The sequence below is a fragment of the Anoplopoma fimbria genome, chromosome 7, assembly GCF_027596085.1.
Source record: "Anoplopoma fimbria isolate UVic2021 breed Golden Eagle Sablefish chromosome 7, Afim_UVic_2022, whole genome shotgun sequence".
Taxonomy (NCBI): Eukaryota; Metazoa; Chordata; class Actinopteri; order Perciformes; family Anoplopomatidae; genus Anoplopoma; species Anoplopoma fimbria.
This window is the reverse complement of record NC_072455.1, coordinates 21,147,368-21,161,932: the sequence shown is the minus strand read 5'-3', so window position 1 is coordinate 21,161,932 and position 14,565 is coordinate 21,147,368. Positions and strand designations below refer to the sequence as shown.

The 14,565-nt window shown below is 43.4% G+C and overlaps 1 protein-coding gene across 1 annotated transcript in view; it reads left to right on the top strand.

Annotated features, from left to right (window-relative positions):
- The first annotated feature begins 1,113 nt into the window (after window positions 1-1,113).
- rbpjb (recombination signal binding protein for immunoglobulin kappa J region b) overlaps window positions 1,114-14,565 on the top strand; it is a 41,329-nt gene continuing 27,877 nt past the window's right edge. Inside the window, exon 1 of the mRNA XM_054601368.1 lies at window positions 1,114-1,218. Coding sequence (XP_054457343.1) covers window positions 1,199-1,218 — 20 coding nt within the window. The 5' untranslated portion in view covers window positions 1,114-1,198. The remainder of the gene's footprint in view (window positions 1,219-14,565) is intronic.

Here is a 14,565-nt window from a genome sequence, read left to right as displayed (position 1 = left end):
AAAACAAGTTTGTTGTTATAATATTTAATGGCATTTAAACATTACTCACTTTATTCATTCAGCCAGGAGCACATTTTCCCACACAAAACAGTATCAGGGAGATCTAACAAACAGGAACATTCCTTGCCATCAGTGTGGTCTCAGAAACATTCACTTTTTACTTTGAAGCTGGAAAAACACCCACGAGAAAACACAGTTGTAAGGTGAACAAAGATGCCAAACAGATTTAAATGAAGGCTGTTGCAGAGACAACAAAACAGACCTACATGAAGGTTTACGGCTTTCTGACCCCTCCCTGATAAACAAGAATGACTTGACCCCGTTTGTGGAGGGGAACGACACAACACACACACTTGTGCAAATGCACTCTGGCCAGGGGGCAAACAGAAAAAGGCTAGTAAATCCCATGCCCACATTTTCAAGCATGATCTTTCCAAATAATAGCCTCCCTTGTACTTTGGCTGAGGTTTGGGCTGTGAGAAGGGTGGTCATGGGGCTCCCCAATGTGATGGCAGTGCACTAATCTGCCCTGTACGACCCATTCACATGTGTTCACACCATTGTTTCCACACTCCAAACAGGAACTGCAATGTTACCCAAGGGAATTGTACATTTGGTGTGCAGAAACACTTTAATTCCCCACTCTTATTTAGAGTCTTGTGTACAATATATATATTTTTTATTTTTTGGCTGTAATAACATGCAGCTGTTAATGCTGTATACACCAGTAGACAGGATGAACACTACACAAATATGTGTGAGCCTGGGAAAAAACCAGATCGGCGGTGTAATTTATTATCCGGTAAAACACGTGGGAATACTATTTCAGCGCCACAAGATAAACAACTTCTCCACTTCACGCAAATCTCGCGATAGCGGACGCTCCCTCTGTGCTCGCCTATTGTGAGAGTTTTCCAACTCTCGCGGGATCTTGGAAGTTTCCCACGCCTGTTGTTGTGGCGTCTGCCCTCTCTCTGTGTGTGTGTGTGTGTGTGTGTGTGTGTGTGTGTTGCTACCCCCCCCTCCCTCCCTCCCCTCTCTCTCTCTCTCTCTCTGTCTTCCTCGCCCACCCCCTTCCTCTCCGTCTCCCTCGTCCCTACACCTCCAGTCTGCTTCTGTTGTCTCGGCGGGTTGTTGGGCTGTGTGGGAGAGTAAAGGATATCGCGAGTATTGGAGTTTTGGTGAGAGTTTGTGGAAGATGGCGCCTGTTGTGACAGGGTGAGTCTGAGATTCGGGGCTGTCCGTTTGGGGAGAGAATGCAAGTTATTACCACGAAACGGCTTTATATAAACCCCTGCGCTGTGGCCCGGTCACCCCGTAGCGTGTGGACCAACGGTTTACCCCGTTCAACCGTCTCTTTGTCTCAACGTGTCCGCGTCTCTCTCTCTCTCTCTATCTCTCTATCTCTCTCTATCTCTCTCTCCCTCTTTGACCAGTTAACGTTACTTGCTTCCGCTGACTCTATGACGCCATATTTTTTTTTTTTTTTTTTGAATATAATAATAATAATAATAATAATCCTCGTGAACGAGCTTACGCGTAGCCGGGCGACCGCGTGAACGAGCCTGGCTAGCTGTCCGATAATGGATGCCGGCTAGAAACACGTTGTGGCTTTGTGAGCAGGGCATCCCCTCTGGCACTGCTTATTTTAATAATAATTAATAAATAAAACTATTATTATTATGTTTTTTCTTGCTGTACATATTTAACTTTTGCTTTATTTTTTTCTTCACTTCAGCTTGGTGTAAAGTGCCAAAACACAGTATTATGTTTACTACTTTTGCAACATTTTGCATATGAAACCCTAAAACATAACACTGCAGTGCAATCTGAATTAAATTAAAAAAAATAACAATAAACATAAACCACCTACTGCAGCCATGTGTGCTTTAACCCTATCACTACCACACAATAACCCAAATATTTCACTTATTTAAATCATGTGATTTTTAGTTGTTTCTCTCCTCCCGCCTCCCAAAAAAACCAGCTTTTTATATTAAAAAGATGGTTTTTGTATAAATATACACCACCCCTTCTGTCATATCGCTGATTTGGCCTACTGTCAAGTTGTCAAATGTATTGTATGTTATCCAACACGGGTATTTGTTCATAAAAAGGTTGAAGGGTCGTCGAATGAAGCAACTTTGTGATTGCAGAGATTGACAGTAAAAGCCTCATAATTCCTTTCTTTTGAGCGCTAAGATGAAACTGAAATTAACAGGTTTTGTTCTCGGGTCCAGACTTTTTGTCTTCTTAGAGACATTTTTAAAGGCTTCATTCTGCACCGTGCACGTTCAGTTATTACCACAAAATCACAACATCTGTGATAAGTATGTCAGCAATGAGAAAATGATCATTGAAGAGATGATGACAATGGTATGTTTCCTCACACGAAGAGCAGAGCGCTGCTGCATTGATTTGTCAGTCTTTGCATTGTCGGTAATGCGACCATATTATTCAGCATAAATGGACTGTATCCGTGCATTTACCGCTTTGGTCATTATGCAGTGATAACCCTGATTTTTAATAATGATCTGCCTGCACGTTAACTAGACGCAAACCTTTTTTTTTGTTTGTTTTTTTGTTTGCACTCTTGAGCTATAATCCCCCACAGACAGCTCAGTGGGTGACAGACATTTGCTGTGCTTGTTGGAGGTTGTGCATGTTCATTTGGGGCTTTCCAGCAGACCTGAACTGATTTCGGTTGAGGGGGGTGGTGGGTGTAGGGGGAGTAAGCAAAGGGAGGGAGCAAGCTAGAGGGCATGCGGGTCAGGTCTGGGTGGCTGGCCACCTGTCCAGATGATATCTGCAGATTCGTGTGTGTTTTGCTGTGTGTGTGTTTGGGTGAGAGAGCTTTAACACAGAAAATTAAAGTGCCATAAGGGGTCTTTTTGGCTGATGGCAGGCCGTGTTCACATTAACGGTTGGAGGCATCGCTGAGCCCGACCGTAGCCCCGTGTACCGTTTGATTGGTTCTGGCTTTACAACAGGGAGGGGCTCCACAACCACAGGCTTCTTAATGGTGTTATGACTCTCTTGTAATTGCATTACAGAGATGCTGTCGTAATAGGTTTCTGTCTTTTTAAATGAAAAGTTTCAGGTTGTACTGGGTCTACTGTCCCTTTGAAGTTGTTGCTTTGTGTTTCACTTTGAGACATCAACAAACGATAGCAGATTATCAAGTGTGTGCTTTGTTTGTGTCCGAATGCCGTCAGACAATGTTTTCTGACGCTAGATGTTCCTGACTGCAGGTGGCCATTACTAATTATGTTGACATCAGTTCACGACAAACTTTTGCTTTTATGAAGCAATATATTTAAGTGCAGAGATCATTTCATTCAAGCGCAGCTCCTGTAATTGCCAAAGAGCTTGAGCCTTGTAGCATGGGTTACGAAACACATGACAGCTATGACTGACGATCTACTGGATATTTCACAAGTCAACAACCTGCTGTGAAGAGTTTAGAGTTGGCTTCTTTGCAAATAAGGGGGGGGCTGCCTGTGAATAACTATAATTAATTATTAGTTACAGTTAGACATTACAGTGGACATTAAAGGGGTCTTTGCTTAGGGTTCTTTGCAACATGTCACACAGCTCACATCACACTAGGAATATCCTTTAAAACCAAACATAGGCTTTAGGGTTTTTCTTTTGTATGATAAAGCGCAAGCTATGCATTGAATATAAATGTTTAAAACTGATATCTTACAAGAACTTGACAAGGTTTCATTTGATGTCATTTTACAACACATGCGACGTGAAATACATGGCAGGGTCTGCAATTTAAAAACTCTTCTTATTCTCGAAATCTCCTAAAGGCAAAAAAACCAACTTGCTCAGTAGGACGATCAGGGTGTCGGGTTAAAATAAACACTTTTTTGGCAGAAATCACTGCAGGCGAAATTCTACCATGTACTGTTTTTCAAGCCGACAGTCCAAAATTCCTTAAAGTTTGTTGTTAAGAATCTGGTAATGTCAAATGTTTGGTATTTTAGCTTGAACAGGTCTCAAATTAATAATCAATCATAAGAATAGCTTCAGACCCCCCCCCCCCCCGATATCCGGTTCTAAACGGCGACAGGTTCTAAATGAGTAAAAACAGGAGTATTGATAAGGTCCGAAGATAACGGTTCTGCTATTGGCACCTTTAGAAGTTACGGAGTGAGATCTACGCATAAAATAGCAGCGTCTCAAACCTCAAACCTCCTCTCTCTGTCTCTGTTCCTGTCTTTGCACGAGGGCGGAGTCGTGCTTTACTCTGAGACACACACACACACACACACACACACACACACACACACACACACACACACACACACACACACACACACACACGTGCACACACATGCACACACACACCGACTCTGAGACACACATCATGGCAGAAAGAAGCCAAAGATGGAAAGTGTGGCTACATATCACTCCAGTAAATGCTGATATTTCTCGTTGTCACAAATGCAATAAATCCCCTTACGAGTAACAGAGGTAATACCAGCAATTTATCAAAACATTTGTCGAGCAAGCAGAAAATAAATCTGCAGAAATGCACAGTTTTCGACTGATTGACGAGCAGCTGTCAATCCTCGTCTATTGCAGTTAGTGACTACAGAGTTTGCTCATAAGAATAGTCTCATAAATGAAATATAATCACTTAGCTAATTACTTAGCCGCAAATGCTTTTTAAAGATTTTGGAACTTTTTGAATTGCCACTAAAGAAAGCCTAAAGACGAGATAAATAAAGCAATGTTGATTCTTTGAGTCTTTTTGCTCACAAAATAATCAAAAAATACCAATAAGAGTATCAATAGGGAACCCACCCGATAAGCAATACTGATGAGAGTACTAGTATTGATAAAATCCCACAATAATGAAAATGAAACGGCGTTGTTGTTTTTGTAATTTTTCCTCCTCTCTACCAGAGAAAGTGATTGTGAAAGCTGAAAGAGCAGCACTGTTCACCTGGGATGATAAAAGCATGAATCACTTATTTCAACACCGCTCTGCTTTTTTGCCGTAGCCCCGAGGGACGGGATTCCATTTTGCTCATTCCCCCCCCTCATTCCCCCCCTCCATCCCTCTGCCAAATAAAAAAAAAGAAGAAAAAAAAAAAAAAAAGAACGCTGGAGTCTTTCATGCCAAAAGCCAAGCGTCTCTGTGCCGGTGTAATGATACTACTGAGCCTTTTCTTTGAGACGCAAACCTTGTGTTCTTGTATTTGTTAGCATATGAGCGTGCAAGTTTGAGCTCTGCGGCTGTGTTAACGGGGATCAAGTGAGTGCATGTGGAAGGGAGAGTACATAGACGTAAACGTGCATCTGTATTGTTGTGTGTGTGTGTGTGTGTGTGTGTGTGCGTGTGTGCACGTGCATCCTTTCTCCCCCGGGTCTTCTCCTCTTCCCTGCTTCCCTTTTAATGAAAGGAGAGGGTTTTTAGAGAGAGCAGCAGATGTCGAAGTGCTGACCTTTATGGTGGCAAAGGCTCAGGCTGGAGTTAAAAGACATGCCGAGTCGTCGTCGTCGTCCCACACACAAAAAAACAAACAAAAAAGCAGCACCCCTGTGCCCACCCAGCCACCCACCACACCCGTCGCTACCTTAGCTGCAGCACTGATGGATAGGTTAACAACAGAGATGACACGAGCCATCTGATCCGCGTGTCACCTCGGCATCCAGCAGCCTCCAAAGCTGCCCTATATCCACCCAGAGCTGTTCAAATCTTCAAAGTGGTGTGTGTGTGTGTGTTGGTGTATGGGGGGGTACAAGCCAGGGGGGAGCTGTACAGAAGTCACAGGCAAAGCACCAAAGCAAATGTGCCACCGCCAGACATCTTTAGGGGGATTTATTCTTGTGCGTACAGTAGCCTATTGTTTTGGAAGTTCATGCATATCCATTACTTCACATGATTGAAATATTCCCCCCCCGAAGCCCTATAGTTTCATTCAGGGTTCAGATTCGACTTGTTTGGTGGAGCGATGACGGGGCCTCTTGAAGGCACCACACGCCCCGGTTGAGTCAATATCTTGATTCTCTTGTTTCCCCACTCGGCCTGTTTGTGTCTGTCTGTCTGTTTGTCTGTCTGTCTGTCTCATGGGGAACAACAACAGGAGACACCCAGGGGGATAAAGAAAAATGCACATTTTTGTGTAATTTGCGCCTGAATCGCCGCCAGCTTGGCAGTCTTTATTCCTGGTCCTCAGCCACGTGCTTAAGTGTGCACAAACCAGATATACACTCCCAGTTATGTCCCCTGTACTTAAACGTCCCTTATGCTTATTCATAGCGAGCATTTTTTATTTTTATTTATTAGTAATGCATTTCAGTGACCTTTTTGAGGGGCTTGCATTACCTAATTTCTCCCAAGCCCAGGGCCTGATAAGGGGGTTGGATTTCTCACACAAAAGCCAGGAAGAGGGGGCATTTATTTACTTGTGCAAGACTTGGAATGTGTTACTCTGAGCTCATACCTTTTTTTTTTTTCTTTTTCCCTCCTCTTCCTCCTCCTTTTTTTTCTTTCTTTTTCTTTATCTGTGGCTCTTCCAAAAAACCTTGCTGCTGTTTGCTCCGGCGAGGATGGGACGGAACATTCTGATGTAAATCTAAAAGCCAGTGTGGTTTTGAAAACAGCCCTGCCGTCATGTTTGATAGAGGCCCAAGTCCTCTCCGTGTTGTTGTTGGCAGCGGCGTCGCTGCTTAGCCAAGACAGCTGAGCGGGCAGGAGAGACGAGAGAGGGCTATAACACGAGGTGAACTGCGACATGCGGTGGAAGCTCGTACCTCTCCGCTGACTCGTTGTTTTGGAAGAGGCTCGTTGTCTTTCTCACATTCCCTCCCATCTTCCAAGAGAATTTCCTCCCCGCAATTGCCTTTCCCCTGCCCCTGTTTCTTCACTGTTTGTAGCCATTACAGCTACGCCGAGGGAATTTCGGTTTCTACTGTGTCAGCAGTTTTTTTTTTTTTGCTCCCGCTGTCCCTCCACATTCAGGATGTTTCATTCAGAAAACATGAACTGATTCCCCCCGCCCCCCGTCTGACTCCTGTTTGCTTTCACTCGGCCTCGGTGAGCAGACTCTTGCTTACTTCCTATGTTGGGGGCGGCTGAAATTGAGAGGAAAAAAAAAAAAAATATGAACTCTATTGACACTTGTGTGTTTGTCCTTCTCTTTTTTTTGTTGTTCTTCATTTATTTTCTCCTCGGGGGGGATCTGCATTTTTGAAGTTGTCTTTTAATGGATGACTTATGGCCAGGCCTCTGATATACTGTACAAGACTAGAGTATGCTGCTCTAAGCTTTCACGAGAATTCACCAGACAGCCTGGCAGGCTTCGAGAGAAAACCTTTTTTTTTTTTTTTTTTTTCTTCTTCTACTGGCCCAGATCATTGCCCTTGTTATTGTCAGCTGCGGTAGCGAGGGCTCGGAAGCATTGTTCGAGTGTCTCGCCGCTGTCAGAACGGTTCTCTCTGTTCTCTCTCTCCGACAAAACCCAAACTCCGGGCCGGTTCATCCATTCAGAGGAAGGTGACAAACATACACAGGATCTCCCCCGTGTTGGGAAAGCCCCCTCGCCAAAGCCACCTCCCACGGCTTAAAGCAACTGCCACTATTACTGTATTAGATAAGAAGGGAGTGGCACGCAGTAAGCCAGCCTGTAGTGAAAACCTTCCTGAAAGAAAGTGTTGCTGTAGCCTGGGGACTGTCAGTGGCGTCGTATAATGTGTCCTGATAGCCTCGGAGCAGCGTTTCATTCCCATCCTCTTTAGGTAAATGGCTCGAGATTCTGATTTCAACATTGATTGATCCTTGCAAGCCTTTGAATTTACTTTTTTTTTTCCAAATCTATTGTTGTATTGTTACTGAACACACCAGTGCAGGTTTAGGAATAAGATGAAATTCAGTGTAATATTTAGTAAATTTGAGCAAATGTTGCACCCCCAAAACGTTGCATGCACAGATACATTCAGCACCTATGCGTCCTTATTTCTTAACTCAATCGTGTCATATTTCAAACCATGATTTCCACAAGCCATCCTCCAGGGACAGCCCTGCAGGGCGAGTGGTGGTAGCCCTTTGGGAGACACGCACCAGAGAGAGAAGCTTTTTTTAGAAAGAGCAAGAAGGACAACAAAAAAGGGATTTATCAAGTGTCGGGAAATATTGAAGCCAAAGAACAAAGGGCGAGAGAGCGAGAGAAAGAAGGGCTGGGATTCCGGGAAAGGCAACACTGTTATCTCCAAATGTTTCTTTGCATTGTCTGGTTGTTTAACTAAGGCTGCCAGAGAGTTCTACCGAGGAATCCGCCCGGTGGCATTCCTGTGGCTGTTGACGTCAGGAGGTTTTGGCCCTTTTTTGCTCAGGATCCCGATGAAGTAATAGCCCTGCGTGTGTCATTTCGTAGACCAGTCTATTGATTGCGGTTGAGGAAACAATGCTTTTTCTCCCTTCCCTTTCTTTTTCTTTACTTGAAGAGAGGAGCTCTGCTGATGTTGCGGTTGATCATCTTGCACTTGTGGCTACAATTGTCGATGTTCTCCACCAATTGCCATCGCGTTTGGAAGCACCGCTGAAGAATGTACGTGAGGTTTCACATGAGCTCATGGAAGGAAACAAACTTGTTTTCTTTTATATCTGCTGGTTTATCCTGAAGAAGTCACCAGCAAAGGGCTCTCTATTTATCACCCCACTGGATTTATTAGAATTCAACCTCAAATATTCTAACCTCAACCCCAACTCGCCAAAGTGTCTGGTAGACAAATGAACCCGGCGTTGCCACATTGTTTTTTTTTTACCAGCTAACATTTATAATTCACCAACCTCGCATCAGAGTCTGACATATTCCACTTTATTATATTTCAAAATATATACTAGTTTCAGAACAAATTGATGTGTGTGTGGTTTAGGATTCAGGAAACCATTTTTTGTTTCACATCTTGTTAATGACCGAGAGGACTATTTTGGAATAAGATAGCATGTTTTGAAGAGGAACAAGTAGCAGGAACAACAACAACCCCCTTCCTCATCATGAAAACAACACTGAAACCAGACAGCAGTCCTGAGCTGACAAAGTCATTGCCACACACACACACACACACACACACGCACACACACACACAAGCGTAGACACACACGCACACAAGCGTGCCGCGGTCTTTACATTTGGTTTGGTTTGCTGAGGATCAACTCACAGCCTGTGGGCTAAAGGTCATGTCTCTCTCCCTCTATCTTTCTCTCTTTCTCTGGTTTCTGCCAGGAATTCTATTTTCCTCTCTTGTTGCAGCGCAGTCAGTCCTTTTGGGTGGTTTTTGAGGCGAGGGCAGGGCAAGACAGTGGTTAGTTCGCCTGAGCTGATACATGTCCAGAGAGAGACTGCACTCAAGTCTTTTTTTTTTTTTTTTTTCGACAGTCCTAGTTTACAATTAAAGGCATGCACTCTGGGTAGATGCAATCACATTGTCCTAGAGCTGAAACGAGAGGACAATTTTTAATCGATTTGTCAATTGGCAGAACATTTATCATCGGCTGTTTTGATAATAATAACTACTCATTTCAAACATTTTTCAAATAGTCGTCGCCTGGTTGGCGCTTCTCCAGTTGTGAGGACTTGCTGCTTGTCTTTTATATTATTGTGAACTTAATATCTTGGGTTTTGATTTGGAGAAAATGTTTTGTTAGGATTCAATATGACTGTTGGTTGCAGCGTTGTTGCCTTCTGAATTGACTATAATGTATTGCACACAGGCTTGTGCCGATATGAAAATAGTTTGTTCCATTTTTCTTGGCAAACTGTATTTATATAGTATCTGTACTTGCTGTTGTGGTGTTGCTGGACACGTTGGCTCTGCAGCTTCAGTCTGTGATGCTTTAGGACATTTAGCCATAAGGCCAAACCCCCCCATGTTTACATTATGAAGTAAAGTTCCTAACTACCTAAAACGTATTCAGTATTTAAGTTACAGCCTGCTATGAACCACCTGGGCGCACAGGTTGTCATTGGCTGCGGTGAGAAATGCAAACACTTCTGGATTGTTTTGGTTAATCAAGAAGAAGAAAAAAAACCACAAAACAAGAACTGTTCCGTGCGGTGTGTTCAATGACTGGTGAAGATGAATGAGAAGGAATTCAGTAAGGAGACGACAGGCTGGCGTAGTTAGCAGGATAGACTAGCTTTCAACAAGGAGACCTGTGATGACAAGCATCAGACACTGAAACCACACCAGCCCCAGGGTGGAGTAAAGGGAAAGATAATTTCCTCACAATAATCTCAAGACTGCAACATGTATGCTTTCAATACCATATTATTTAGAGTAGGGCTGCGACTAATAATCATTTTCCTTATCAATTCATCCTACAATCATTGATCTTGTTTCATTGATTGATTGTTTTTTGTCTATGAAAAGGTCAGTAAGGTGGGAAAAAATATCCATTACAGTGGCCCCAGGGGCTCAATCTTCAGCAGCTCATTTTATTTGAATATAGGAGAAAAAACCCCAAAAAACAGCAAAATCCTCCCATTGGAGAAGCTGAAACCAGTGTATGAAACCAAGACAGCCCATTAAGGATTAAATAGATTGTTTTTTTTTTTTGCAAACTAACTCTCTGCTGACGCAATGCTAAACCGCGACTGAATTTAACTTCAATTTTGGAAAACCGTGCTTGGCTAATCTTTGGTTTATCTTTGCAACGCAACACAGATGAAGAAACATTACGTCAGAATTTCCCCCTTCACAGACGAAAGAAAACACTTGCTGAATCATTTCCTGTTGTTTTATCTTTTGTAAATATATAAATGAATGAGAAAGCAAATCCAGCTTCTTTGTACTGAAGCAAAAGTTACTGCTCATTTTATTATTGATCATTTTATTTCCTTATCATTCGAGTTGTGTGTTTTTAAGCAAATAACCATTATCCATTTCTAATAACAAAATATATAAAGAATATTTTACATTTTTGACTACAATTTTTCGTGATGATGGTGAAAGTTATTCTGGAGCCTTGTATACCATCTACTTTAACCAAAAAAATCAAATATTTGTATCGGCTGATATGGCTCATTGACAATCGGCAAGCTATATTGGGGGTAAAAAAACGTGACCGTGGCACCTTTTTAAAACTTATATTTTATTGCTTTTTCTTCTTCTGACCTCCAAAACCGTGATAGGATCGGAACTGTGAGTGTTGTGACCCTGCTGCACCCCTTTCTGACCGCCATGGCGTTTAAAGACACGGCGTCCATGATGGTTGACACTCTGACTTGTGGTCTGCAGCGAACGTCTGCATATAGAAGCTAAAGACGCCGACTTTGACCCCCCAGATCCAAGAACCCACTGCCTGCTCCCTCATTCACTACTCCTCTGCACAAGAGGCGTGAGCCACACCGGTGTTTGCTGCTGTTGATCTCGACTCCTCTCGATCCCCCCCCCCGGGTTCCCTCTGTGTTCCAGCAGTGAGTCATCAGCTCAGCAGAGAGTGAGAAGAGGGAGAGAAAAGGGGGAGTGGGGAAAGGGCGGTTCACTCAGGGTTCAAGGCTCCCTCGACTCGACTCTCTTCTCTTTCTTTTTTTTTTTGACAGTTTCCCCCAGGCACATGACCCGTCTCCACCCTTAACCCCCACGCCGTTCTACGCGGGTCTTTGGCTACAGTCACACTCGTCACTTCGGTGCAGTTTATTTTTATTATAACGAATGTCTACATTTTGTGAAGGTCACATGGCGCAGGTCTTTGCACTTGGTCTGACTTTGTCATTGAGCTGGTTCGCTACTTCTGCTGGCGGTTCATGAGGTTTGTCTAAAACTTGGTGCTAAAACTAAACACTGTTGCGGTTTGTATTGTGACCTGACCCTCCCAATACAAACCTATCACTTCCATTTTTTTTGTGTGTGTGTGTGTGTACAGACATGTTTTATTTACCTGCACCTTGGCAAGATTGAGTAGCATAAATTATATTGAATATTTCATACTCTGACAAGACTGACTGTGCAAGGAGAGCACAGCCTTTTTTTGAATATTTGAAATAGATAAATAAAAGATCCATTCAGTGCAACTTTGGAATTAAATGTTACATTAGAGTAGGACATCAAAAGCGATTGGTCAACATTTCTCTCACACATCAACCACAGTCACATGTGTGTCTCACTGTCGTAGGAGAGAGGAGGCTTTGCTGTCTGTCTCTATCTGAGGTGTGATAATGCAGAGTTTCCTCTGTCACCTGTCTCTGTCTGAACGGAGAGCAACAAGCCCACTCACCAATTCTAAACGCCACCTTCTCAAGCTTCTTTACCAGTTTTTTTAAGTTTTTTTATATATTTTTAAAAATAAATATACATTCATGTCCCGGAGCTCGAGCTCCTTCAAACCTGAGTGGAGTGATTTCACCTTGTGTTCCATAACAACATGCTCTCTATTTTTTATTTAACATTTTTTTTAAACTATGCGGATCATTTCAGCGATGGCCTCTGTGTCGATATATATTACGATCTCATTTTTAGGACCCGTGTTATCTGAGGACTGAATGGAGACAGGTGGCAGCCAGAACAGAGTCAGAGATGCAGGATTCACAAAGGGGACTTCATTAAAGATGGAACAAGCATCAAGGGTGTGTGCGTGTGTGTGTGCGTGCGTGAGAGAGAGTCGAGGTGGCGCCCCGACACACACGGGACATTTCATTACTTTGTGTTCAGGAGGTATGGTGTACATGGAGTATGTACTTGCTCAGTATGTTCCAGCCTCTGCGCCACATTATACTCGTTAATGTGCCGGTGTGTCGGTGTGTGTGTGCGTGCGTGTGTGTGTGTGTTCGTCTAGATGTCTTATTGATTGTGTGCCAGGCCGAGACGAGGTTTAAAAAAAAAAAAAAAGTCTGTCCATACGGAGCATTGATGTCGGAGAGTGCGGTCAAGAGGGAGAGAGATGGAGGGAAGGAAAATGTGGAGAGAGAGAGAGAGAGACAGAGACACAGAGGAGGCCTTTTTTTGGGGCTTTTCTGCCTCTGTCATTAAGCTCTCCCATGTCAAAGACAGATGGAACTGTGTGTGTGTGTGTGTGTGTGTGTGTGTGTGTGTGTGTGTGTGTGTGTGTGTGTGTGTGTGTGTGTGTGTGTGTGTGTGTGTGTGTGTGTGTGTGTGTGTGTGTGTGTGTGTGTGTGTGTGTGTGTTCGCTTGCTCGTCTTGCAAGTGCAGACTGATGTGACCCGCCCAACACACACACACACACACACACCATCGAGCCCTGCCCTTGATTCTGCCTCCAGCGGGGCGTCTCAGGGCAGCTAACCAGACCTCTGCCATCTGCAGTCAGCCGGCCTCGAGGCTCGGACAGCTCATCAGCAGTCAGTCAGCTCAGCCGACGAAGTTTCTCTCTGTTTCTGCTCATGCAACATTAAACTTCTAAAATATCTTTGGGCCTTTTGTGATTCCGCTCACATCTTCCTTCATTCTTTTGTTTCATCTCGCCCTTCATCTCATTGCAATTGTTAGGCTGGCAACCAGAGTGGATTGGAGAAAGTAGATTTTTCTAAAAATGTCGTAATACACACTGAGAGCAACGTTAAACTCACATGCTGTCAGTGGTTTTTCCAAAAAATTACCCATTGAGCTTAACTTCACATGTACGACAACAACAATTATAGATTTAAATTCCAGTTTTGCCATAGTTTCTGTTAAAGTAGAGTCAATGAATAACCCCCTAAAATTCAAGGAAAACACGATTAATAATTAGTCATATAGCCACAATCATGCAGTGAGCCTTTCATTCCCCTTTCATGTGGACAGTATTTGTCCTACCCGTGCATTAAGAAGGTTGTCATTACTGTCATATCCAAGTATGGCATCCTTTTTATTTTTTTTCATACTACAAATCACTACTTTGAAAAAAGCCCCGAAATGTTTATTCATAAAGAAATTCAATCTACACATCGGTCTTTAACTGATCATCTCTGTTTCCTTGCATCCTTACCCTCCTTGTGGATAGCTGTGGGCGCTCCGTAGCAAGTTTGCTAACAGGTCGCTGTCTAGGAGACTTTTTTTTCTGTCCACTTCTCCTCCCCTATTTACACCTTTCTCATTGTCAAGTCCAGTGGCCGAACCTGGCCGAACCTGGCCGCCATCACCGCGACAGCTTTTTTCCCCTCAATGATTTAATAAGCGTTTGAGAGATGTATGTGTGTGCGTAATACCCTCACTGCAGGGCCACACACAGCATGGCACGGTGCGGCTCAAGGAAGTGAAATTGCGTGTTAAAGGGAAAAAATGCACAATGTGTGTTTTTTTTTTTTTTTTTCGTTTTTTTTATTAAATAGACAGCCAGCGGGCTCGTATTTCTTTAATTTCTCTCGCTTAGTCTCCTCCACACAAGACGCGTTCCCTTGCTTGGTGAGACATGTTATTATTTCCACCCATTTTTTTTCTCTCTCTGTTCGGTCTTGAATGTTTTTCTCGAAAAACACGTCATCCACAGGTAACAGCAACAAGGAGCGCAGTGTCTCAATCTCAGCCCGTTCTTGTCTTTCAAACAGGGCTGTGTTTTTGGCAGCGCTTCTCTAAATAAAGCTCGCAGGCACCAGTTGGTTGCTCCTC